Below are 27514 nucleotides of genomic sequence, written 5' to 3' on the forward strand. Positions count from 1 at the left end.
GACCTGAGCGCTCTGGAGCAGGTTTTCATCACGGAACTCTCTGTACTTTGCTCCGTTCATCTTTCCCAGTACCTGCCGCTGAAAAACATCCCCACAGCATGATGCCGCCCCCACCATGCTTCACCGTAGGGATGGTGCCAGGTTTCCTCCAGACGTGACGCTTGGCATTCAGGCCAAAGAGTTCAATCTTGGTTTCATCAGACCAGAGAATATTGTTTCTCATGGTCTGAGTCTTTAGGTGCCTTTTGGCAAACTCCAAGCTGGCTGTCGTGTCTTTTTATTGAGCAGTGTCTTCCGTCTGGCCACTATCATAAAGGCCTGTTTGGTAGAGTGCTGCAGAGTTGTCCTTCTGTAAGGTTCTCCCATCTCCACAGAGGAACCTCCCTGACCAAGGCCCTTCTCCACCGATTGCTCAGTTTGGCCGGGCGGCCAGCTCTAGGAAGAGTCTTGGTGGTTCCAAACTTCTTCCATTTAAGAATCATTGAGGCCACTGTGTTCTTCAAAGCTGCAGAAATGTTTTGGTACCCTACCCCAGATCTGTTCCTCGACACAATCCTGTCTCGGAGCTCTACGGGCAATTCCTTCTACCTCATGGCTCGGTTGTTTCTCTAATATGTACTGTTAACTGTGGGACCTTTTATATAGAATAAGGCTGTAACGTAAGAAATGTGGAAAAACTCATTTTGAGTACCTTCCGAATGCACTGTACTTTCATTGTGTTCAGTGCTGTTGGGGATTATAGTTTTTGTCTCATGACGGAGCAGGCAGTGGAGCAGATGGTGTCTCTGTGTGCCTCTCTCTGTAGCTAAGCTCTGTTGGAGTCCTAGAGGATGACCAGCCACACATGGGCTTGGGATAGGGGTTTTAGTCAAGCCTGTCATTTTTATGGTATGGAAAATAAAGCAATAGAGTAGCTTTTTGTTAGTGTATTACATCTTACTGCATATTTTACATATGAAAGTGTTGTCATTGAATAATGATAATGTTAGTTACTGGGCATCAATTGCATTTCTGTGGTTTGTCAGTGTTTAATTGTAGGGCAGTATTTTGTTATATGCCCCACAACATATATGTTTGCGGGAATATTAAGGCTACAGCATAATTACATAGTTTAAATGGTAGGCCCAGAGCCATATACAGTGTACATATTTTTAAACAATACGGCCCAGAAGGGGTGTGGTAAATTGGCCATATACCACCCCCTGTGCCTTATTGCTTATATATATATATATATATATTAGTTCATTCAGAAAGTATTCAGACCCCTTGACTTTTTCCACATTTTGTTACGTTACAGCCTTATTCCAATAGTTTTTTTCTCTCATCAATCTACACACAATGCCCCATAATGACAAAGTGAAAACAGGTTGTTAGAAATGTTTGCAAATTTATTACAAATAAAAACAGAAATACCTTATTTAAATAAGTATTCAGACCCTTTGCTTTGAAACTGAGCTCAGGTGCATCCTGTTTCCATTGATCATCCTTGAGCTGTTTCTATAACTTGATTGGAGTCCACCTGTGGTAAATTGATTGGACATGATTTGGAAAAGGCACACACCTGTCTATATAAGGTCCCACAGTTGACAGTGCATGTCAGAGCAAAAACCAAGACACGAGGTCGAAGGTGTTGTCTGTAGAGCTCCGAGACAGGATTGTGTCGAGGCACAGATATGGGGAAGGGTACCAAAAAATGTCTGCAGCATTGAAGGTCCCCAAGACCTAATCGCTGCCAAAGGTCCTTCAACCAAGTACTGAGGGTCTAAATACTTATGTGATATTTCCCGGGCGTTTTTCTTTAAAAAAATAATAATTGCTAAAAATCTGTTTTTGCTTTGTCATTTTGGGGTATTGTGTGTAGTTTGAGGGGGGGGGGGGAACTATTGAATCAATTTTAGAGGAAGGCTGTAACAACAAAATGTGGAAAATGTCATGGCGTCTGAATACACTGTATATGGTAGGCCTATTTTCATGTCATAAAAAGCAACACAATTATGTCTGGTAGTTATGGTAACATGACGTGCTTGATTGTGACCTCAGGTAAAGGTAACTCAATTGTTTTTGTATGTTAATCCAGCGACAGTAAGACCCGGTGGAAACCCTCTATAACGCAGACTCCACTGTCTGCACACTTTCCTTTACACTGAGTGCAATATGGTAGCAATGCTGGGCTGGAGGCTGTGAATAATATGCATTTAGGACCAAGCTCATTACGCTACCCGGTCCTTTAAATGGTCTTGTAACTCATATTAGATTCTTACGAAAGGCTGTGTTTTTTTTTGCTTTGGAGAAGATAACGGTCTCAGCTTGACCGCATTTACAACTCGCTTTTCTTCAAACCACTGTAACTGAGTCAAGCCTTGAATCGCCGCAGGGGAGACGAGCTGTCAAGATACTTATTAAATCCGTTTGGATAGCTGGTGATGCTTAAAGTCACTATGCTCTCGTCCAGAGCAGGGGCAACCCCAGCTCCAGACTACTGGATAGATGGATCGAAGAAGGAGATCTTGGCTGACTACTATGAGTTGGAGTCCGAATTGGGACGGTGAGCATCATCTCTCTCTACAGTACTACTGTATTCAGTGTTCTCATGTTTTCACTGCCTTGATATCGCCAGGAGTCGCATTCTGATGATCTTCTGGTCTTTTCAAGCTATAATTTTAATAATATATTAGTTAGTGATCGAAGGACATGCAGCAAATGGTATTGCATCTATTATATAAACACTATTTTGTTTTCAATGGAAATAAATTCTGCATACAACACAGGAGAGAATGCATTCGGTTACCACAATTTCCTTCCTAGATTAGCATCCCCTGATGGTTTTGCAAAAGAAAACGATTATTAAAAACAATCAAAAATAATAATTGTCATCTAAATAATTGATAAGGCAATAAAAAGTTAACTGTCAATTTCCTTCATACCCAACCTGGTCAGAGCATTTAGTAATATGTTACGTTTTGTATAGTATGTATTCATTTGTGATTTTCCATCACCCATTTCGTATGATACCTTGCATTCGTAAACTATTCAGACCCCTTGAGTTTGTCCACTTACATTGCTCCCGAATGGCACAGCGGTCTAACTCACTGCATCTCAGTGCTTGAGGCGTCACTACGGACACCCTGGTTCAAATCCAGGCTGTATCACATCCGGCCATGATTGGGAGTCACATAGGGCGGCGCACTATTGGCCCAGCGTCGGCCGGGCTAGGCCATCATTGTAAATAAGAATTTGTTCTTAACTGACTTGCCTAGTTAAATAAAAAAATAAATGCGTAAAAAAAATTACAGCCTTATTCTAAAATCCATCACAATGGCAAAGCAATTTTTTTTTAATGTTATGAATGACAATTTAAGTTGTAAAATGTACGATATGTTACGAATTCGCAGAACCTATTATGCTAAGAATTTGCTAAATGTCCAATATGTTACGAATTAGCAAACGTATTAAATGTTACAAATTCTAGCTATGGTTAGGTTTAGGAGTAAGGTTAGGGGAAGGGTTAGCTAAAAGGGTTAGGGTCAGGTGAAAAGTTAGCTCAAAGGTTAGGGCAAGGATTAGCTAATATGCTAAGTAGTTGCAAAGTAGTTAAAGTTGCTAATTAGCTGAAATGCTAAAGTTGTCCGTGATGAGATTCAAACTCGCAATCTTTGGGTTGCTAGACGTTGACCTTTTTTATTTTTGCTTTAAGTAACCATCTGTCTTATTTAACCATACATTTACATTTAAGTCATTTAGCAGACGCCAAATGTAACATATCATACTAAATGGAGTGTCTTGGATTTGCATACAGATTAATACGAAAAGCTCTGAGACCAGGCTGTCATACTGGTAATTGTCCTTTTATGACCATGGTCCACTGAGAAAAACACAACTCTGTTTGGTCATGTTTATCCTCATAGCACTTTTCTGTACAACTGTAAACACTTCCAAAGCATGAAAAAATGGATACAAAGAAGTTTTGCTCATCACTTTTTCTCGTGAGTTATAGCGGTACAATTAACATGATTTGAGATACTCTGTGGCTTACATAAAGCAAGTCACCTACCAAAACAGTCTCCAGGCAACGACATTGTGAGACAACAGCAGCAAGTTTGACGTTGTAATGTCACATGCACAAGTACAGTGAAATGCCTTTCTTGCCAGCTCTAAACCCAACAATGCAGTAATCAATAACAATGTAAGACTAAAAATAACAAGGTAGAACAAAAACGCACTGTAGAATAAAAACACACAAGATATGGAAATAAACAACTGATTTCATGGCAGATTATAACACATCCAGTAGGTGGTCTGGTGACATGATATGGACTGGTGCATGTGTTTTTATTTATTTCCTTTACGCCTTACATTCTGAACACCTGACTGAGGTGTATGTTTGTTTACTTGTTTATTTGGATCCCTATTAGTTTCTACAGAAGCAGCAGCAACTCTTCCTCCTGTGGTCCACGAAAAACACAAAACATGACAAGTAAAAATAACACTCCTACACTGATAGACAGGGAAAGTCACACAATAGGCTACAGTATTAAAGGAGCGGTATTGATCATGCGCTGGCACTGCTTTACATGGCTCTGGCTGTGCCGTCACAATCACATGAGAAGAGCCCTACTCCATATTCATAACTAATTGTATTATACAAGGCAGTCTGATAGCATCGGGAAAACAGTTGCACTCAAGGATCTGCCACTGAGCCATAATCAGGGATATGGAATGGAGAGAGGGAATCTAATGCATAGAATCAGGGAAATTAGAGCCATCTACAGAAGTCCCAAAATGGACCTGCTTCTGCCCATGCTGCTGTTGGTCGTGAGCAGGGAGATGGTGGCCTGTTGAGTTTGAGTTAATTCAAGTTGGTAATTGATTTTGGTAAGATGAAATAGGTGATATTATATTTAGGGCTGAACATAGGCTATCCATATCTGTTGGCTCAGAGGTAGGGCCGGTGCCAGAAGGAATCAGTTGGACGTGCAATGGGTTCCATAGGGGGGCACATAGGACCTCCTATGTGTGCAAGCGTGTGCACATGGGAGTAAATATAATAGGCGGTGTGTGAGTTTCAAGTTTTTGGGGAAGCTTACAATTTATCCTACCATTTATACCAATCTGAGTGGCAGTTATGATTATTTTATAGGCTTATACGAATTTTCATGGAACAGTTTCATTTCAATAATAACGTTTTAGTTTCTCAAAATCATTGTCTCAAAGTTAATCAAACATCTGAATTTAAAAAAAATAATAATAAAAGTAAAAATTAAAATAATGCGAGAGCACCAGCCTCTGCTATATGGACACACCGTGATCTATTGGCAGCTAAAGAAATTAGCTAATGGAACAGACAGCCTATAGGCCAATAACTGCCATCGTGAACTAAATAGAATACATGTACATAGGCCTAAAGCCAATAAATAAAAACAGTATAAAATATCCTGATGAAAATGCATGTTCTTTTAATTGCATTCATATATCTACTCCACCTGTCTGACTCCCTTTTTAATCTGTCTTGAGCTATCTCTAGTGAAGTGAAACATTGTATCAAATCTGTGAGGACAGACGCTGAGAGACGAGAAGCAAGTACAGGGACTGAACTTTCTTTATAAATATTTTTTAAAGTTTTTAGTTTGTCTTATTGCTACTAAAGTGCTGTGATTGTGAAGTTGAAACGTACTGTATAGGAGCAACAACTGCCCAGCCGCAAAGTGGTAGGCCACACAAGCTCACAAAATGGGACCGCCAATTGGTAAAGCGCGCAGCGCCTAAGAATCATCTGTTCTTGGTTGCTACACTCACTCAGTTCCAAACTGCCTCTGGAAGCAACGTCAGGACAAGAACTATTCGTCGGGAGTTTCATGAAATGGGTTTCCATGAACGAGCAGCCGTAAGCCATGCCCAATGCCGAGTATCTGCTGGAGTGATGTAAAGCTCGACACCATTGGACTCTGGAGCATTGGAAACTCGTTCTCTGGAGTGATGAACCACACTTCCAGCAGTCCGACGGACAAAGCTGGGTTTGGTGGATGCCAGGAGAATGCTACCTGCCCGAATGCATAGTTCCAACTGTAAAGTTGGTGAAGGAGGAATAATGGTTTGGGCCTCTTTTTCATGGTTTGAGCTTGGCCCCTTAGTTCCAGTTAAGGGGAATCTTAACACTACAGCATACATTGACATTCTAGACGGCCATTTTCTGTTTCAACATGACAATGCCCCAATGCACAAAGCAAGGTCCGTACAAAAATGTTTTTTAGAGATCGGTGTGGAAGAACTTGACTGGCCTGTACAGAGCCCTCACCTCAACCCCGTCGAACATCTTTGGGATGAATTGGAACACAGACTGTGATCCAGGGCTAATCGCCCTGGATCAGCAATGTTCCAACATCTAGAGGAAAGCCTTCCCAGAAGAGTGGAGACTGTTATGGCAGCAAATGGGGAACCAACTCCATAATAATGCCCATGATTTTGGCATGAAATGTTCGACGAGCCATGTTCTGTAAATGTTTGAGCTTTGGTGCCAAAATAAAGGAATGGTCCCTTTTTCAGAGCTCTCTGGTGGACATTTTGAATGTTCCTCCTGGGGCTTTTCGTGCAGGGCCATTCATTCTACCTCCTGAAAGTGTATATGGCAGCGTTTCCAGCCTTTTGCTAATCCTGCTTGTGGTAGAGTGCTTTGTAAGCAGCGTCTTTCCCACAGGATTGTGCAGGCTATTTCTATGGTAAAAGGCAGGAATTAGCTAACAGTGTATGTGCCCACTCAATTAAAGGGTTGCCTGCAGGAGATACTGTAAAAATATAAACGCCACATGTAAAGTGTTGGTTCCATGTTTCATGAGTAGAAATAAAAGATCCTATAAATGTTCCATAATATACACAAAATGCTTATTTCTCTTGAATGTTGTGCACAAATTTGTTTTCATCCCTGTTAGTAAGCATTTCTCCTTTTCAAAGATGAACCATCCACCTGAACAGGTGTGGCATATCAAGAAGCTGATTAAACAGCATGATCATTACACAGGTGCACCTTGTGCTGGGAACAGGACACTCTAAAATGTGCAGTTTTGTCACACAACACAATACCACAGATGTCTCAAGTTTGGAGGGAGTGTGCAATTGTCATGCTGACTGCAGGAATGTCCACCAGAGCTGTTGACAGAATTGAATGTTAATTTCTCTACCATAAGCCGCCTCGTTTTAGAGAATCTGGCAGTACGTCTTTGATTTTTTTTTGTTATTTTCTAATAACCAATGTATGTGTTCATGCAAATGACTGACTGAACGAATTCTCACTATCTGTATCTGCTATTTGCAGCATGCCCAGACCCTTGTTTTGAGAATGAAAGATATCTCTGTTTCTAGGTCTCAACTTAGAGAAGAAACCTCGTGAGGTATTGGTCTGTCACATGCATGACCCAGTATTGGTTGGTCACATGAATGAAGCAAATGTTAATGATGAATTAATTATGAATGATGTATAAGCTAAATTATGCTAATGTAACTTGTCTGTATGTAAGAGAACTAACTGGACTTCCCCAGAAGAGCTCCTGATCTTGGTGCATTAGGTTGGTTGGAACCTCTCCAGCACACTGATAATAAAGAATGATTCATTTAAGATTGACTTTGAGTGTCCCTGTGTAGAATTTCCATGGCATGTCCAACCGGCCTCACGACTGCAGACCACGTGTAACCACGCCAGCCCAGGACCTCCACATCCGGCTACTTTACTTGAGGGATCGTCTGAGACCAGCCACCAGTACAGCAGATGAAACTGTGCACAACCAAAGAAACTGTGCACAACCAAAGAATTTCTGCACAAACTGTCAAACGTCTCAGGGAAGCTCATCTGTGTGCTTGTTGTCCACACCAGGGTCTTGACCTGACTGTAGAGGGCAAATGATCACCGTTGATGGCCACTGGCATGCTGGAGAAGTGAGCTCTTCACGGATGAATCCTGGTTTCAACTGTGCCGGGCAGATGGCAGACAGCCACAGCGTGTTCCAGGCGTCGTGTGGCCGAGCAGTTTGCTGATGTTAAACGTTGTGAACAGAGTGCATGTTTGGGATGTTCTGCATCGACGTGAACGACAGCGTGTTCCAGTTCCCGCCAGCATCCAGCAACTTCGCACAGTCATTGAAGAGGAGTGGGACAACATTCCACAGGCCACAATCAACAGCCTGATCAACTTTATTGATGCAGAGATGTGTTGCGCTGCATGAGGCAAATGGTGGTCACACCAGATACTGACTGGTTGTCTGATCCACGTCCCTACCTTTTTCTTAGGTATCTGTGACCAACAGATGCTTATTTGTATTCCCAGTCATGTGAAATCCATAGATTAGGGCCTAATGACTTTAAAATGGCTCAATTGACTGATTTCATTCGTAAAATTCAGTAAAAACTCAGTAAAATGGTTGCATGTTGCATTTTATATTTTTGTTCAGTGTATTTGTGCTGCAGGAAGCTGGGAATCACCACAGACTTTTGTGAGGTTTTATGGCCTGAATTTCGCTGTCCCCAGTGTATGTAGCACACAGTGTGCTTACAGCTGGGACAAAAGGTCATTAGGCAGCACGCAGATTGCACAATACCCGGGTACTGCAGGTTTTCCTGTCCGGTTGGAACTCTGGGTAGTCTGCCGTGGGCCGTTTCATTTGGTCTCCGCTGGGGTCGGCTTTGAGCGTGATTTCATATCCCAATCGCTGTGTTGCACCAAGTTGTCCGACTGAAAGGGAACGTACTGTTATGACCATTACTACTGTTCCCTGAAGGAGGGAAACGAGGTACAACACCCCATTTCCCTCCTTCAGAGATCAGTAGTTAGTCATAACTGTATGTTTTTTTCCCCCCCTGCTCAATTCACATGGTCTGGAATAACTACTAGCCCTAGTTATACCATCAGGCACATTTTAAAGATTTGAACTTTTGAGTGTTCTCAGTCAGAGTCCAGAGTGAGCTACTGGGCCCTGAGTCTAAGCAGACAGGCAGTAGCCCCAGATGAAGGCATAATGTAGCTGAATGTACTGTAGCGTGTCTTGCTCCTGAGTAGCAAGCAGCATCTCTTCTGGGATGACATAATGTTGCGTGAGTGCAAAACTGAAACAAGAGCAGCTTGTGTAATATATAGGCAGGCTGCATCAGCAGAGAGATGCCTTCACTCAGATGACTTGTTTCGTTGGTTTAGAAAAGCTTGAGGGTTATTGTAATTACTGGGATTGGGAAAAAGACCCAGTAGTTTTTAAATTGAAGTTAATTTGTTATTTCCATCCATGTTGTGTAAAGCCATGCGACAGACACTGATACCTAGGCTCTTTGAGGACAACCTTCAGATGTGCAAAAATAGGCATCTTTGCCATCTGAAATACGCGTGTCAATATCCTACATTGTTCTACATTAGTCACATGTCATGCTGGAGATGTTACACGTGATTGGATTTTGCCTGTTACTTATTAAAGAGGACGAGGTCAGTGTGGTTTCCTGGGGAAAATCCTATTGTGCCATTCAGAGGGCAGTTGCTTATTATTATTATTATTATTATTATTCCCCTCTGTGTCATCCTCTCCAGGGACAGTTAACTTTATTCATCTAATTTGCATATTAAGATTTTTGTAGAGAATTGGAGTAAGATGTAAAAGGTCCCTTGAACACCAACGTGAAGTTCATAAGAACATGTCTAACTGGGTGTCAAATGAAAGCTAAGAGTTAATAAAAAATAAATGCATATACAACATTTGGAATAAGCAAAGGCTTTGATTTCTGGTCAAACAGATGGAAAAGAAGTCTTAGCAAACGTCTACCAGAAAGTCTTAAAAGGTATTACCAACACAGCAAAACACAATAATGTTGAAGTAAAGACCGCTGCCAACTAATATCAATACTTATATTTAGTTTTGGTGAAATGTTTCTGCCATCTGTATGTTTAAAATCATTGCCTTGTGACTTGAAATTCCGTAACCAACAACCCACGTATCTTTAATATATTTAAACAATTCTCTCCCTCATGAGGAAGGAGGATAATGAAAGTTCACAGAAGTAACAAGTAAAGGTAGACCTGTCAATTAGTTAGTGTTTGTATTGATATCAAATTTGTTTATTAAATGATTAAAACTCAAAATTCCATTACCAAATCGGTAACGGAATTTCTGCAATTGAATTGGTTGCAATGGAAATCATACTGTAGTCGTCACAGATCACAGTTGGGTTCACAAGTTTGAACAGCACAGAACAGCACAGAGTGCAGTAAAGAAAAGTAGAGTTCATTAAAGCACACTAGAGTTGAGTAGACTGTGCTGCACTGAACTCTACTCTTTAAAAATATATATATATATTTCACCTTTATTTAACCAGGTAGGCTAGTTGAGAACAAGTTCTCATTTGCAACTGTGACCTGGCCAAGATAAAGCATAGCAGTACGAACAGACAACACAGAGTTACACATGGAGTAAACAATTAACAAGTCAATAACACAGTAGAAAAAAAGGGGGAGTCTATATACAATGTGTGCAAAAGGCATGAGGTAGGCGAATAATTACAATTGTGCAGATTAGCACTGGAGTGATAAATGATCAGATGGTCATGTACAGGTAGAGATATTGGTGTGCAAAAGAGCAGAAAAGTAAATAAATAAAAACAGTATAAAAACAGTATGGGAATGAGGTAGGTGAAAATGGGTGGGCTATTTACCAATAGACTATGTACAGCAGCAGCGATCGGTTAGCTGCTCAGATAGCTGATGTTTGAAGTTGGTGAGGGAGATAAAAGTCTCCAACTTCAGCGATTTTTGCAATTCGTTCCAGTCACAGGCAGCAGAGTACTGGAACGAAAGGCGGCCAAATGAGGTGTTGGCTTTAGGGATGATCAGTGAGATACACCTGCTGGAGCGCGTGCTACGGATGGGTGTTGCCATCGTGACCAGTGAACTGATATAAGGCGGAGCTTTACCTAGCATGGACTTGTAGATGACCTGGAGCCAGTGGGTCTGGCGACGAATATGTAGCGAGGGCCAGCCGACTAGAGCATATAGGTCGCAGTGGTGGGTGGTATAAGGTGCTTTAGTGACAAAACGGATGGCACTGTGATAAACTGCATCCAGTTTGCTGAGTAGAGTGTTGGGAGGCAATTTTGTAGATGACATCGCCGATGTCGAGGATCGGTAGGATAGTCAGTTTTACTAGGGTAAGTTTGGCGGCGTGAGTGAAGGAGGCTTTGTTGCGTAATATAAAGCCGAATCTAGATTTGATTTTCGATTAGAGATGTTTGATATGAGTCTGGAAGGAGAGTTTAGTCTAGCCAGACACCTAGGTACTTATAGATGTCCACATATTCAAGGTCGGAACCATCCATTGTGGTGATGCTGGTCAGGCGTGCGGGTGCAGGCAGCGAACGGTTGAAAAGCATGCATTTGGTTTTACTAGTGTTTAAGAGCAGTTGGAGGCCACGGAAGGAGTGTTGTATGGCATTGAAGCTCTTTTGGAGGTTAAATAGCACAGTGTCCAAGGACGGGCCGGATGTATATAGAATGGTGTCGTCTGCTTAGAGGTGGATCAGGGAATCGCCCGCAGCAAGAGCAACATCATTGATATATACAGAGAAAAGAGTCGGCCCGAGGATTGAACCCTGTGGCACCCCTATAGAGATTGCCAGAGGACCGGACAGCTTGCCCTCCGATTTGACACACTGAACTCTGTCTGCAAAGTAGTTGGTGAACCAGGCAAGGCAGTCATCCAAGAAACCGAGGCTACTGAGTCTGCCGATAAGAATATGGTGATTGACAGAGTCGAAAGCCTTGGCTAGGTCGATGAAGACGGCTGCACAGTACTGTCTTTTATCGATGGCGGTTATGATATCGTTTAGTACCTTGAGCGTGGCTGAGGTGCACCCGTGACCGGCTCGGAAACCAGATTGCACAGCGGAGAAGGTACGGTGGGATTTGAGATGGTCAGTGACCTGTTTGTTGACTTGGCTTTCGAAGACCTTAGATAGGCAGGGCAGGATGGATATAGGTCTGTAACAGTTTGGGTCCAGGGTGTCTCCCCCTTTGAAGAGGGGGATGACTGCGGCAGCTTGCCAATCCTTGGGGATCTCAGACGATATGAAAGAGAGGTTGGTAATAGGGGTTGCGACAATGGCGGCGGATAGTTTCAGAAATAGAGGGTCCAGATTGTCAAGCCCAGCTGATTTGTACGGGTCCAAGTTTTGCAGCTCTTTCAGAACATCTGCTATCTGGATTTGGGTAAAGGAGAACCTGGAGAGGCTTGGGCGAGTAGCTGCGGGGGGGGGGCGGAGCTGTTGGCCGAGGTTGGAGTAGCCAGGCGGAAGGCATGGCCAGCCGTTGAGAAATGCTTGTTGAAGTTTTCGATAATCATGGATTTATCGGTGGTGACCGTGTTACCTAGCCTCAGTGCAGTGGGCAGCTGGGAGGAGGTGCTCTTGTTCTCCATGGACTTCACAGTGTCCCAGAACGTTTTGGAGTTGGAGCTACAGGATGCAAATTTCTGCCTGAAGAAGCTGGCCTTAGCATTCCTGACTGACTGAGTGTATTGGTTCCTGACTTCCCTGAACAGTTGCATATCGCGGGGACTATTCAATGCTATTGCAGTCCGCCACAGGATGTTTTTGTGCTGGTCGAGGGCAGTCAGGTCTGGAATGAGTACTCTACTGTATCACTCGCTGCTCCCGAGTGGCGCAGCGGTCTAAGGCACTGCATCTCAGTGCAAGAGGCGTCACTACAGTCCCTGGTTCGAATCTTTCATCACATCAGGCCGGGATTGGGAGTCCCATAGGATGGCACACAATTGACCCAGGTTTGTCCGGGGTAGGCCGTCATTATAAATAAGAATTTGTTCTTAACTGACTTACCTAGTTAAATAAAGTTTTTTTTTTTACAATTTCACCTATGAAATACTCTTCTGTACTGTGTTGTACTTTTACTGAACTCTACTATGCTGTACTTTGAAGTCCAAACTTGTGAAACAAAGACGTCTATGATTTGGTAGGATTTGGTCTTGTCTGGACCAATCAAATTTGATCTTGTTTGGGGCAGAACTCATTAAAATAAAAGCCAGTGTGTAGAATAATACTCAAATATGCAAAGGAGGATGTTACATATTTATACCTTTTGTTTTAACGATTTAGGATACATCACCATGAAGAGAATGACATTCATATCCGGAATTATACATTTCTGTAGATCAGGGACCCATGATGAAACTCCGTTACCGCAATTCCGTTACATGGTATAAATCCACTTCACCTACTGTAGTTCAATAACCAAAATAGATTTTTAGTCAATGTGCCATGTCATCGCTGAAACCCCATTCTTTCTGCAGACATCATTGAATCTTAATTCGGAGCAAATATTTAACTGAGTTTTAGGAAAACATGGCACATGAAAAGATTTGACCGAAATTCTGCACAGTTCTTCCAGTAAATGTGATTTTGTTCAACTTTGAAATTGTTTTTGTTTGAGATACATTTTAAGTACAAATTTGAGTCCGTTACAGTGGAATTGTAACAGTAAATGAGTATGACAAACATGGACATTTCAAACAATTTAGCCTACCTAAAGAATTCCTTCCGTAAAGCAATATTGTCCCACCTAAAGTATTGCATTTGGCTGCAAAATTAAATGTCAGCATTTGTGGGAAAAGCTATATGAGCTTGTGTTGTTCATTGATACTAAATGTTTTAATGATGTGTTTGTCTTAGTGCTGTTGGTTGGATATGACCATTCCAGAGTGATGAATATGATCCGTAGGTCAATTAGTGGAATTCATCACTGATGATCTGGGATGGAGCTCTCTGGCCTTGATGTCGAAGACCCATCTGTTAATTAAAAATCACACAACTAAATCTGATGATAGCAGTAGCTCATTTCCCTGTGTGCGTGTGCACATCTAGGGAAAAAAAGGTGGTCTCTACAAACTAAAAGGGTTCCTCAGCTGTCCCCATAGAAGAACCCCTTGAAGAACCATTTTTGGATTCCATGTATATCCTTTTCCACAGAGAGTTCTACATGGAACCCAAAAGGGTTCTCCTATAGGGACAGCTGAAGAACCCTTTAGGAGTGCAGGACAGACCAGGGTCTGGATATATGCAGATCGCAGTACAGCTTTATATGCAGATCTCTTTTGCCCGTCCCTCTTGAGCTTAGTGCTAGAACAGATAGCAATAATAAGCTTCATTCTCAGGGTGTCAGACCAACAATAAGCTTCATTCTCAGGGTGTCAGCCTCCGAGGCTAAATGGTCTAGCATCTTGACTCATATGCTGTGTGTACAATGACTTTCGAATGAAATAACGCTTATCTCTCCAAGAGTTGAGAGGCTCAACACAATGCTATATAATTCAAGTGTGAAATCATGGCATAAGGATGATAGAAACAATGCAGGGAGAAGTTGAATTGGGAGGTGGATTTATAAAGTGGATTAACACATGCGTTGACTAAAATAAATGAATGGAATAAATTGGTAGTTTATTCAAGAACTGACTCAGATATTTAGACAGATTTCGTTAGACAATTACATAAGGAGTGCACATAGTAGACTATAGGCCTAACTATGTATTGCTGTAACTTTTTCAGTTCTTTGTTGTATCGTGGCCTGTCTGCGTATTTCAAACTCTTACTCCACTGCCAATGAGTGGCCATTTTGACGTCAGATAGGAAAGTGGTCATTACACGTGCTCTCATCCATCACAGAGAAGAAAGCAGGGCAAACTCATAAATATAGATCCCTCTTTTCTGTACGACATTAAGATTGCATGATTTAATGAAATGAGGCATTTGTAGAAATTACACGGGTGGATCCAAAGTGGAGCGAGGAGGGTACACTAGGATGAGGTCATCTCGTCAACCTGAAAACAATTTAATGATATTTTGTTTATTAGTGTTTTATTAGATTTGTGTTATTTGCTTAGGTAGGCCTTTGCCTTTGCCCCTGAGCTGCACAACAATAGTGTACAGTCCTTTGCCCCTGCATAACAATAGTGTACTGTCCGAGTCTAGTTTCTCTCTCCTAAGACTCTTGGCTGTTGTTGTGGTTGGATTGAAGCTGTGAGCTGGCTGTCATGCCTGCCTTATGTCTGCTCACATGGACCTGCCGTGAGGGTATTTCCCACAGGAGGCAGGGAGGGAGAGGGGGGAGAGAGAGAGAATGTGGGAGATGAAAAGAGAGAGAGGAGGTTTGGGTGAGAGGCAAGGAAAGAGAGAGAATGTGTGGTAGGGGCAGAGAGGCAGAGAGGATGTGTGTAGGAGTAAGAGAGAGAGGGAGAGGGAAGAAAATCTGTTCTGTATTTCTGGTGTAATGGTGAGTATCGAGGTCTGGACACCTAATGAGAGCCCAAGTGCTTTCCTCTGAACACAGAAGCTGCTTCTCTCTCTCTCTCTCTCTCTTTCTCTCTCTCTTCCCTCTCCCCACTAATTTGTAAGCTGTGCTACCAAATTTGATTTATTTGCACATTGGAGGCGCTCCAATAGCCTACCTTTCTCTATACTGCAGACAGCACAGTATGTATCCCTCTTGCTTTCTTGAAGCCGTTATAGCAATCTTCTCTTTAAAATGTCATATCAACTCCTCTGACAATAGCAGGGTCATGTTGTACCTGTAAAAGATGTCACATGCAAAGTGGAGCTCTTATTCAGAACTAACAGTACTACTTACGTTTGAATAAATACAAAGTAGATCTTTAGTTGGCTTTGTAGCTCAGGGCCCTCATTTCAAAAGTGCTTATCTAGAATCATCCTCCCCTGTCCATATAACTGTATTCCGCACTCCTACTCTGACAAGCCCAGGGCTTTTAATAACAAAGGAAACATAATTAATGACCCCGAGCCAGTGGCGAAGGTGACCGAACCGCTGAACACATGACAATGTAAAAATCTAATCAAATCCAACTTTATTTGTCACGTGCCGAATACAACAAGTGTAGACCTTACCGTGAAATGCTTACTTACAAGTCCTTAACCAACAGTGCAGTTCAAGAAAAGTTGTGAAAATATTTACCAAATAAACTAAAGTAAAACGTAATGATGGTGTTGTGTTTGGCCATGCAGTCTTGGGTGAACAGGGAGTACAGGAGGGGACTAAGTACACATCCCTGAGGGGCCCATTGTTCCAATGGTGGAACAAACTCCCTCACAACGCCAGGACAGCGGAGTCAATCACCACCTTCCGGAGACACCTGAAACCCCACCTCTTTAAGGAATACCTAGGATAGGATAAAGTAATCCTTCTCACCCCCCGGCCTTAAAAGATTTAGATGCACTATTGTAAAGTGGCTGTTCCACTGGATGTCATAAGGTGAATGCACCAATTTGTATGTCGCTCTGGATAAGAGCGTCTGCTAAATGACTTAAATGTAATGTAATGGGCCCCAGTGTTGAGGATCAGTGTGGCAGACGTGTTGATGCCTACCCTTACCACCTGGGGGCGGCCCATCAGGAAGTCCAGGATACTGTTGCAGAGGGAGGTGTTTAGTCCCAGGGTCCTTAGTTTAGTGATGAGCTTCGTGGGCACTATGGTGTTGAATGCTGAGCTGTAGTCAATAAACAGCATTCTTACATAGGTGTTGCTTAAATCCTGAAGGAATAGAGACCTAATCTCCATGTTTGCCTACTACTCTTATAATTTATAGGCCTATGGGATTGTGGTGAAATTTGTCTACCTAGCGCTCAGATTTGAACGTGTCAGTACAGAGAAAATACAACGCTGAGTTTCTTTGGGAGAATTGCCAACTGACGCTTCAGACAAACACTCTAGGCAGTACGCAGCCATAATGGAAGTAAAGAAGAACCTCATCAAAGCCTATTCACCATTTCCTTGCGCTGTTTGCACATCGTGTCCCTACCCACTTGACAGTTGCTCTTGTATCTTAACTGTGTATTCCCTCTGCATTTAGGGGAGCGACATCCGTGGTGTGCAGATGTCGACAGAAGGGAACACAGAAGCCGTTTGCGGTGAAAACGCTGAAGAAGACAGTGAGTTCTCGCTGTATATTCTCCATGGAGTCTTCGTGTAGTCCTTTTACCCAGAGACTACAACACGCTAAAGGTCCTTCCTTAACCCAGGTCTGTTTTGTGTCTGCAGGTGGACAAGAAGATAGTGAGGACAGAGATAGGTGTCCTACTTCGACTCTCTCACCCAAACATTGTGAGTGTTCTACAGCACTTTTGGGCAGTCCTTGCATGGAATTAACGATTGCTGTTGTGTTTTTTTTAATCAATGCGGAATTTGTTTGTTTTGTTTTACTTCCAGATCAAACTAAAAGAGATATTTGAGACCCCGTCAGAGATCAGTCTGGTCTTAGAGCTTGTGACTGGAGGAGAGCTATTTGATAGGTTAGTTAACTGCCCTAATGGTCACACACACACATACACACACACACACACACAAACTCTCTTTACCATTCCTCTGTTACAACAATCGCAACACATGTTATTCTCTCAGGGTTGTGGAAAAGGGCTTCTACACTGAACGGGATGCTGCTGATGCTGTCAAACAAGTACTAGAAGCCGTTGCAGTGAGTTGACTTCCTTCCTCTGACGGCTGTCAAAACGTAGGCCAATAAATGTCTAGCAAGCTCTTGACATACTGTAAAACCATCACACATTCACTCTGCCTTTCTCCTTATCGATACATTGTAAAGGGCAAAAGGGAAATGGAAGGATTTTTCCGTAATCAAATCCCAAATTCACTGTCATTTGAACCAGCACTGTTGGATCAACAGTGGACACGGTTTAAGTTCACTTCATTGCGCTATCGCATAACCAAGCGTGCGTCTCTCACTGAGCTATCTTTGACATCTTATCCACATGGACCGAGCCATATGTCATATGGCATGAACTTGTTAGTGTCTTGTAAGAGATCTCCTTCCATGGTCCTCAGTTAGCAACAAATTGATGTTGCCAAGGAGATTAAATAGTGAGGCAGACAGGGAATTGTTAAAACATCGAAACCAGCCTAGGACTTGGTGTTGTAGTCAGTTTATGACGCAACAGCTGCTGTTTTCCCAACGGGTCGACTCACGAGAGGACAACAGGGCTTTTCTTAAAGTTTCCTTGTGTTGTTGAGCAAGTGCTGAGAAAGTGTTTGTTCCGTGTTGATTTGGAGTGATTCCTTTGCATTGTACACGGCCACTTGAAAGACAGCAGAGAGCTTCTGCAGTCTGTGTTACATGACGAACTCCTTCTGGATATCTAGCTAAACGTCCCAGTGGAGCATTGCGGTAGCCTCGTTTCCCGCCAATCTCACTGACACATCTACATTTAAGTCCCCACTCTGTTTGTGACAGATTCCTTCATTATAGGCCATTCATTTGTTGTTCGCATCATAACAAGTTGATTATTTTGGACACGTTATGCTGTGATAACGGAGAATCCGGAGATTCTTTGTGACGTTTTTTTTTTTACTATGTCAAAAAACGGTGCTAAGGTTCTTGATATTGATATTTTACCATTGGGCCTATGCATCTCGAAATAAGATTTGTCCTCGTTGGCCAAATAAATCGGCTCGCCCACCTCTCAGGTAGGCCCTGCTTTACTTTCTCTGGCAGAAGAGCACCATTCAGTCATTTTTTTTATTTTACTAGGCAAGTCAGTTAAGAACAAATTCTTATTTTCAATGACAGTGGGTTAACTGCCTGTTCAGGGGCAGAACAACAGATTTGTAGCTTGTCAGCTCGGGGATTCGAACTTGCAACCTTTCGGTTACTAGTCCAACGCTCTAACCACTAGGCTACTCTGCCGCCCCACAGCTGAGTTTTGGGTTACAGTACTGTACGAATAGCTTTTTTTTTGTGGTGCGGGGGCATCCGTGGGAGGCGTGGGATGTGTGCGGTGTGGTGGAGGCTACTGTTTTAGCTCCTTTCCTCCTTCTCTTCTTCCCTCCTTTCCTCCCTCCCACACTCCACGTATCGGATGAGAGGAGAGGAGAATTCCCCTTTGACATCATAGAGAGATCACACGGGGAGGGGGGTCACAATACATAGTGTGGGGAGAAAATTATGCCTTCGTTCACTGTGAATAACGTCTGTTCAACTCAGTCATTGCCAAGCAGAAAATATGTCTGTTTTGTTGCGTAATAAGTGTAGCTCCTTCAGTGCCAACTTTGATGCTTAGAAATGTATTGTCAGTGCCAGTGGAATGGAATGTGGTTTTCTTTAACAGCTTGATGTTAAGAGTTTACACAAGAAACCAGGGATTTGGATATACACCCACCCACAGTGTGCAGATGATATAAAGTTCTACAATAGGTTGCTTTACAAACCGGTATCATTGAGCCATAGACTTGTCAGAGGAGGTCTACATCCATGACACTACAAAGTCTGAGAACACATTGCCTTCCCTCACTCAAATCCCACCTTTGTCTTTCCAATGACCAGCGTTACCAAGGCAGCTGCCTTGTGCTGCTGTTTTCTGTAACTGTGCAGAATTCCATGGCCCACGCTGCCTTGTTTGATGAGTTACTGTGGTAACACAGGTGAAAGTCCTCGCTGAACCCCAAAAACAGTTTAAAACATGTTTACATCCAGTACACAGTATCATAGATCATTGTTTAACAGTGTAATACACTGTTTTGGCAACAGTAAGAAAGAGGTTGTGAAAAGTAGTTGAACTTTGCATTTTGCTTATACATTTTTAACAGTGCGCTATAATGCAGGAATGTTACGGTTCTGCGTGGAAAAGGAACTGTGGGGGTAGATAACGCCCCCAAAATCCCTAACAGTCCAGCTCCATACTCACCACCAGACAGATCAATAACACTATATCTGTATAGGAGTCAGTTATGCTGCTGTCTTGTGTCTTTGGGCAGTACCTGCATGAGAACGGCGTGGTGCACCGAGACCTGAAACCCGAGAACCTCCTATATGCCACCTCAGCACCAGATGCTCCCCTCAAAATAGGTGGGTGCGTAAGTCAATACACTGTAGGATTCACTACGATTATCCCAAAGAACATCCATTGAGCCTGAACAGACTCTGCTGTGCTATCAGATATTTGATACTGAGATATTTGGGGAATCAATGCCAAAGAATCTTGTTTTTTGTTTTCCATTCTATTGTACAGGTGTTCTATTTTATTTGATTCTATTCTACTATTTTATTCTAATACCAGATAATGAGAACTTCCAGAAATAGGCATGATCTCTAATACAGCTCTCTTTCTTTTTGCAGCTGATTTTGGACTGTCAAAGATCATCGACGATCAGGTCACAATGAAGACAGTTTGTGGTACACCAGGATACTGTGGTGAGTTGTAACCCATTACTGTGATGCTATTTCATTCACTTGGAACAAAGTAATAGATAGTGCCATTTCAGACATAGCAGATTGTTGTTGTTTTGGTCATGCATGCTTTACCTGCCAAGTTTTGAGCAGAGATAAGTACCCTGAGGATAGTTTGCACTGTATATTGTAATACTTATCCACATACTACATAGTAAGTTCTTCCTTGGATTAATTAGTGACTAAGAATCCCTTACTCTGTTTTTCATCTCTGTTTCTCTCCCTCCTCTATGTGTTGCCCCCCCCCCCACACACACACATCCTGCGCTTCTCTTTCCCCTCCTTCCCTCTCTATCCTTTACTCCCTCTCTGCCTCCCTCCAGCCCCAGAGATCCTGCGAGGTTGTGCTTATGGACCTGAGGTTGACATGTGGTCGGTGGGCGTTATCACTTACATCTTGTAAGTGACACCAGCCCCTCAAAAGTGTACTGGAACCCTGAATCACATCATTGAAAATACATCAGTTCCTTTTGACACTGAACAGTTTTGTTCTTTTGTTAGCAGAAAACAACAACAACAAAATGCATCAAGAATGTGTGTTCTTTATTTGATAAGAGGAAGTACAGACCCTTTTTTAATTGCATTTTTAGGCCATTTTGGTTTCTGGATCAAGGGTGTTGGTGCATTCATGTTTAAGAGCAGCTGAGTGTTTTTTTTTTTATCTCCTCACATACTGATTGGTATACATAGTATGTGGGTGTGCATTCCCCGTTATACAGCAAGCAGGGCCATGGTAGTTCAACTGCAAGCAACAGCATTCAGAAGAAGCACAGTGGTGTACAGACTACTAGTTAATTCATATTAAACTGTAAAAAAAAAAAAACATTTTGAAGGCACATCAATCTGGGAGAAAAAGAGAGGGAGTTTCTTGTTATTCTGTCCAACATTTAAAGGCAAACCTTAGTGTGAGGAGGATTGCCATCTCCAATAGAGTTGTAGCTCAGGCCCCTGCGGCTGTCAGAGCCTGTCAGACTGTGCCAGCCAGTGAATCAATAGACAGGAGCTGTCGGTGGTTGATGTATACCTCATTTTTCATCCTCCCTCTGACAGGCTATGTGGCTTTGAACCGTTCTTCGATGATAGAGGGGACCAGTACATGTTCAAGAGGATCCTCAACTGTGAATATGAGTTTGTCTCCCCCTGGTGGGACAATGTGTCCCTCAATGCCAAGGATCTGGTGAGTTCTATGTACTGTTACCAGGGGTCCAGAGGTGTGTCTAATTCATAAAATAAGATAAAAAGGAGGGTAACTAGACTACATCCATCTCCTACTGTATTTCTGCATTTTATCTCCAAATTATGAACTGGGCCGACTTGTTATGGGGACAAAAGGAAACTGCATAAACAGCATCCAAGCAAATAATGAATTCAGACTCAGTCTCAGTGACCCAGTTACTAACCATATGCTACTGTATGTGCTGCTGTCCTGTAGGTGAGAAAGCTGATTGTCCAGGATCCAAAGAAGCGGCTAACGACCTTGCAAGCACTGCAGCACCCCTGGGTGACTGGGAAGGCAGTTAACTCAGCCCATATGGACACTGCTCAGAAGAAACTGCAGGAGTTCAATGCACGCCGAAAACTCAAGGTAGGTACAAAAACAAATTCTGTCATTTTTTTTTGTACAGTAGTTGAGGGCAAGTAGTACCATGTATAATTTATTGATGTCTCGCCATTTTAAAGTTAGGATTGTGTGCTTGTGTCAATATTCCTTGACTGAATACAGTTGAAGTCGGAAGTTTACATACACTTAGGTTGGAGTCATTAAACTCCTCTCATTCCACTCCACACATTTCTTGTTAACCAGCTATAGTTTTGGCGAGTCGGTTAGGACCTCTAATTTGTGCATGACACAAATCATTTTTCCAACAATTGTTTACAAACAGATTACTTAACTTATAATTCACTGTATCACAATTCCAGTGGGTCAGAAGTTTACATACACTAAGTTGACTGTGCTTTTAAACAGCTTGGAAAATTACAGAAAATTATGTCATGGCTTTAGAAGCTTCTGATAGGCTAATTGACATCATTTGAGTCAATTGGAGGTGTACCTGTGGATGTATTTCAAGGCCTACCTTCAAACTCTGTGCCTCTTTGCTTGACATCATGGGAAAATCAAAAGAAATCAGCCAAGACCTCAGAAAAAACTTGTAGACCTACACAAGTCTGGTTCATCCTTGGGAGCAATTTCCAAACACCTGAAGGTACCACTTTCATCTGTACAAATAATAGTACGCAAGTATAAATACCATGGGACCACGCAGCCGTCATACTGCTCAGGAAGAGATGAGTTCTGTCTCCTAAAGATGAATGTACTTTGGTGCAAAAAGTGCAAATCAATCCCAGAACAACAACAAAGGACCTTGTGAAGATGCTGGAGGAAACGGGTACAAAAGTATCTATATCCACAGTAAAACGAGTCCTATATCGACATAACCTGAAAGGCCGCTCAGCAAGGAAGAAGCCACTGCTCCAAAACCGCCATAAAAAATCCAGACTACGGTTTGCAACTGCATATGGGGACAAAGATCGTACTTTTTGGAGAAATGTCCTCTGGTCTGATGAAACAAAAATAGAATGGTTTGGCCATAATGACCATCGTTATGTTTGGCGGAAAAAGGGGAAGGCTTGCAAGCCAAAGAACACCATCCCATCCGTGAAGCACGGGGGTGGCAGCATCATGTTGTGGAGGTGCTTTGCTGCAGGATGGACTGGTGTACTTTACAAAATAGATGGCATCATGAGGAAGGAAAATTATGTGGATATATATTGAAGCAACATCTCACAACATCAGTCAGGAAGTTAAAGCTTGGTCGCAAATGGGTCTTCCAAATGGACAATGACCCCATGCATACTTCCAAAGTTGTGGCAAAATGGCTTAATTAAGGACAACAACGTTCAAGGTATTGGAGTGACCATCACAAAGCCCTGACCGCAATCTTATAGAAAATGTGTGGGCAGAACTGAAAAAGTGTGTGTGAAAAAGGAGGCATGCAAACCTGACTCAGTTACACCCGCTCTGTCAGGAGGAATGGGCCAAACCTCACCCAACTTATTGTGGGAAGCTTGTGGAAGGCTTCCTGAAACGTTTCACGCAAGTAAAAAAAATTAAAGGCAAATACTAATTGAGTGTATGTAAATTTCTGACCCACTGGGAATGTGATGAAAGACATAAAAGCTGAAATAAATAATTCTGACATTTCACATTCTTAGGATCACCACTTTTATTTTAAAACTTCTTATGGCTGCAGGGGCAGTATTGAGTAGCTTGGATGAAAGGTGCCCAGAGGTGCCCAGAGTTAACGGCCTGCTCCTCAGTCCCAGTTGCTAATATATGCATAGTATTATTTGTATTGGATAGAAAACACTGACGTTTCTAAAACTGTTTGAATGATGTCTGTGAGTATAACAGAACTCCTATGGCAGGCAAAAACCTGAGAAGAAATCCAAACAGGAAGTGGAAAATCTGAGGTTGGTCGATTTTCAACCAAGCCCCTATTGAATACACAGTGGGATATGGATGAAGTTGCACTTCCTAGGGCTTCCACTAGATGTCAACTGTCTTTAGAAACTTGAATGAGGCTTCTGCTGTGTTATGGAGCCGGATGGGAGCTCTTTGAGTCAGTGGTCTGGCAGAGAGCCAGGTCCTGGTCACGCGCATTTCACATGATTAGCAACCTGCGTTCCATGGCTTCTCTACAGACATAGGAATTCTCTGGTTGGACCTTCATTGAAGATTTATGATAACATCCTAAAGATTGATTCTGTACTTAGTTTGACATGTTTCGTCGACCTGTAATATAACTTCTTGAAGTTTTCGTCCGACGTTCGGATGGACCTGCACAAGCATTTGGATTTGTGTACTAAACGCGCTAACAAAAGTAGCTACTTGGACATAAATAATGGACATTATCGAACAAATCAAGCATTTATTGTTGAACTAGGATTCCTGGGAGTGCATTCCGATGAAGATCGTCAAAGGTAAGGGAATTTTATAATGCGATTTCTGATTTCTGTTGACTCCAACATGGCGGATAATTTTATTTTCTGAGTGCCGTCTCAGATTATTGAATGGTTTGCTTTTTCCGTAAACATTTTTTGAAATCTGACATAGCGGTTGCATTAAGGAGAGGTACATCTATATTTCCATGTCTAACAACTGTATTTTGTTGACATTTATAATGAGTATTTCTGTAAAATGATGTGGCTCTCTGCAATATCACCGGATGTTTTTGGAACTAGTGAACTTAACGCGCCTATTTATACTGAGATTTGTTTATATAAATATGAACTTTATCAAACAAAACATGCATGTATTGTGTAACATGAAGTCCTATGAGTGTCATCTGATGAAGATCATCAAAGATTAGTGATTAATTTGATCTCTATTTGTGCTTTTTGTGACTCCTCTCTTTGGCCGGAAAAATGGCTGTGTTTTTCTGTGAGTTGGTGGTCACCTAACTTAATCGTTTGTGGTGCTTTCGCTGTAAACGCCTATTTGAAATCGGACACTGTGGTGGGATTAACAACAAGGTTATCTTTAAAACGGTATAAGATGCATGTATGTTTGAGGAATTTTAATTATGAGATTTCTGTTTTGAATTTGGCGCCCTGCACTTTCACTGGCTGTTGTCATATCATCCCTTTTAACGGGATTGCAGCCCGAAGAAGTTTTAACTGACCTAAGACGGGGCATTTTTATTAGCATTTAATGTCAGGAATTATGAAAAACTGAGTTTAAATGTATTTGGCTAAGGTGTATGCAAACTTCCAACTTCAACTGTATATTTGGAATGCAAACAGATACAAACATATACTGAGTATACCAAACATTAGGAACACCTTACAAATATTGAGCTATATCCCCCCTTTTGCGTTCAAAACAGCCTTAATTTGTCGGGGCATTTTACAAGGTGTCGAAAACGTTCCACAGGGATGCTGACCCATGTTGACTCCAGTTATGTCAAGTTGGCTGGATGTCCTTTGGGTGGTGGACCATACTTGATACACACGGGAAACTGTTGAGCGTGAAAAACCCAGCAGCATTGCAGTACTTGACACAAACCGGTGCTCCTGGCACCTACTACCATACCCCGTGCAAATGCACTTATATATTTTGTCTTGCCCATTCGCCCTCTGAATGGCACATCCACAATTCATGTCTCAATTGCATCAAAGCTTAAAAATCCTTCTTTAACCTGTTTCCTCCCCTTCATCTACACTGATTGAAGTGGATTTAACAAGTGACATCAATAAGGAATCATAACTTTCACCTGGATTCATCTCATCAATCAATATCATGGAAATAGCAGGTGTTCTTAATGTTTTGTATACTCAGTGTAAATGATTGCTATAATTTGTTTATTTATCTGCACAGTCAGAGTGGGCCTGCACGTTAATCCTAAATGTCAATGAATGATGTGTTTGTTGACAGGCTGCAGTAAAGGCCGTGGTGGCCTCGTCACGATTGGGCAGCGCTGGCAGTCACGGCCACGCTGACAACAGCAAGAACAGCAACTGCAACAGCGCCACCAATCAGGAAGGGGCACAAGAGGAGCAGCCACGGAACGATCAGTCACAGATCCAGGAAGGATCCTAACTGTGGATCTCCTCTGTTGTTGCATGTCACCCTGTGAAGCCATTCTACCCTCCTGTTGGACTGTGAGGTTTCTGAGAGGAACCATATGGTCTCACCTATACTGGAGATACTCCGCCTGGCTTTATTGCATGTGACTGATTGAATTAAAGGATGTACAACCATACTGACTCGGCACATTGCAACAATATGCCACAAGTATATTAAGTACACATGAAACCAGAGTTTACGACTGCGCATGCCCATTTCTTAACTCACACAACAACTTCACTGGATGGTTTATTTATTCCATTATACCATGTCATAACTGCAAAATGACATCCAAGTGTTCACAGTATTCATTTGCCGGTTTATAAAGTAATTCATAACGATGGTAATCATCATGCTGCTCTGGTGGCAGAATATAATATAGACTGGAGAATTGATTTAGGTTGATTTGCATTACTGGTTGAGTAGGCCAACAGTATCTGTTTGGAGAACGGGTTGGACACATTTTTTTCAGATGGTCATAAACTGAACCTTTATTACAACGTCTAAGGAGAATGCCTTATTGTATCTTATTAACTGTGTTTTACACTCCTTTTGTAAGAAATATTGAGTATCTTGTTAAAGGTCCAATGCACCTGTTTTTTTTGTCAGAATATCTAATAATTTCAGGGTAACAATATCAATTCAAATAGTCAAAAGAAACAAAAATAGCTTCTTAGCAAAGACCAATTTCTCAAGCAAGAATTTTGCTAGGACTGTCTGGGAGTGATCGGAGTGGGGAGGGGAAAACTGAAAACTAGCTGTTATTAGTAGACAAAAGTGATGTTATTTAAAAGTGTAGAGTTGTTTTACAATTAAGAACTTTTTCTTTTGTATACCAAAATGGTTGTGTACAACTGAAAAGGCACCCCAGTTTTTGTTATTGCCAAATACACAATTTTCATGGAAATTGAAGAGTAGATATTCAGTGTCAAAATTGGTTGAGTCTGTTGCTTTATTCGATAATATCCCACCTCTGTCATATACAATGGAAGAGGCTGTTTTCTTGTTGCAAATATTTCTCTCTCATTAATCCATTAACTGACATGCCTTGTAGTTGAATGTTTGTTAATCTACAAAGAAAAAGGTTGGCTGTGTATTGAATTTTTTTGCATGATTTTGTCTGCAGTATAAAGGAATGTTGTGGTTAATATATGAAATGTATTCAACAACGGTTGTCCATTTGCATGTGGGAATGTTGAATTGAACTGCTGCGGTTGTCTGTTAAAATGCCCATTAGTTTACTTACATCACATGACAGATGCAATCTGTGTTAAACAGTGAAGTATTAGAGGCCTTCTGAAGGCCCCAAGACGTCAACTTGATATTCATTTTATATGCTCAAGGGAACATTTAATCATTCAGTGTCGTCTTAAAATGGTTACCATTAGGATTGATTTGGTATGGACTGCAGGAGAAAATATTAAACTTTATGAAGTTATACGTTTGAGTGGTTCTGTATATCTGACAGCTTATGTACTTTTTGAACAAATAGTTTTATCAAGTAAAGAATAATGGCAGTATCCTTAACATATTTTTGTATTGACCTACCATTTCCAGTGTTTTCGATTAATTGTAGATTCATTAGGCGGGGGGGGGATGGGTCTCCATCACCCAGTAC

At 41.9% G+C, this 27514-nt stretch overlaps 1 protein-coding gene across 1 annotated transcript; it reads left to right on the plus strand.

Annotated features, from left to right (window-relative positions):
* The first annotated feature begins 2001 nt into the window (after positions 1-2001).
* camk4 (calcium/calmodulin-dependent protein kinase IV) lies at positions 2002-27334 on the plus strand. The gene is made up of 11 exons (XM_035776641.2): positions 2002-2545; positions 16887-16965; positions 17075-17137; positions 17243-17325; positions 17435-17507; positions 19799-19889; positions 20160-20234; positions 20594-20669; positions 21321-21447; positions 21703-21855; positions 25705-27334. The coding sequence occupies exons 1-11, from the start codon at positions 2424-2426 to the stop codon at positions 25867-25869; spliced, it is 1107 nt and encodes a 368-aa protein (XP_035632534.1). The 5' UTR covers positions 2002-2423; the 3' UTR covers positions 25870-27334.
* The last annotated feature ends 180 nt before the right edge of the window (positions 27335-27514 follow it).

The sequence above is a fragment of the Oncorhynchus keta genome, chromosome 9 (assembly GCF_023373465.1).
Source record: "Oncorhynchus keta strain PuntledgeMale-10-30-2019 chromosome 9, Oket_V2, whole genome shotgun sequence".
Classification (NCBI taxonomy): domain Eukaryota; kingdom Metazoa; phylum Chordata; class Actinopteri; order Salmoniformes; family Salmonidae; genus Oncorhynchus; species Oncorhynchus keta.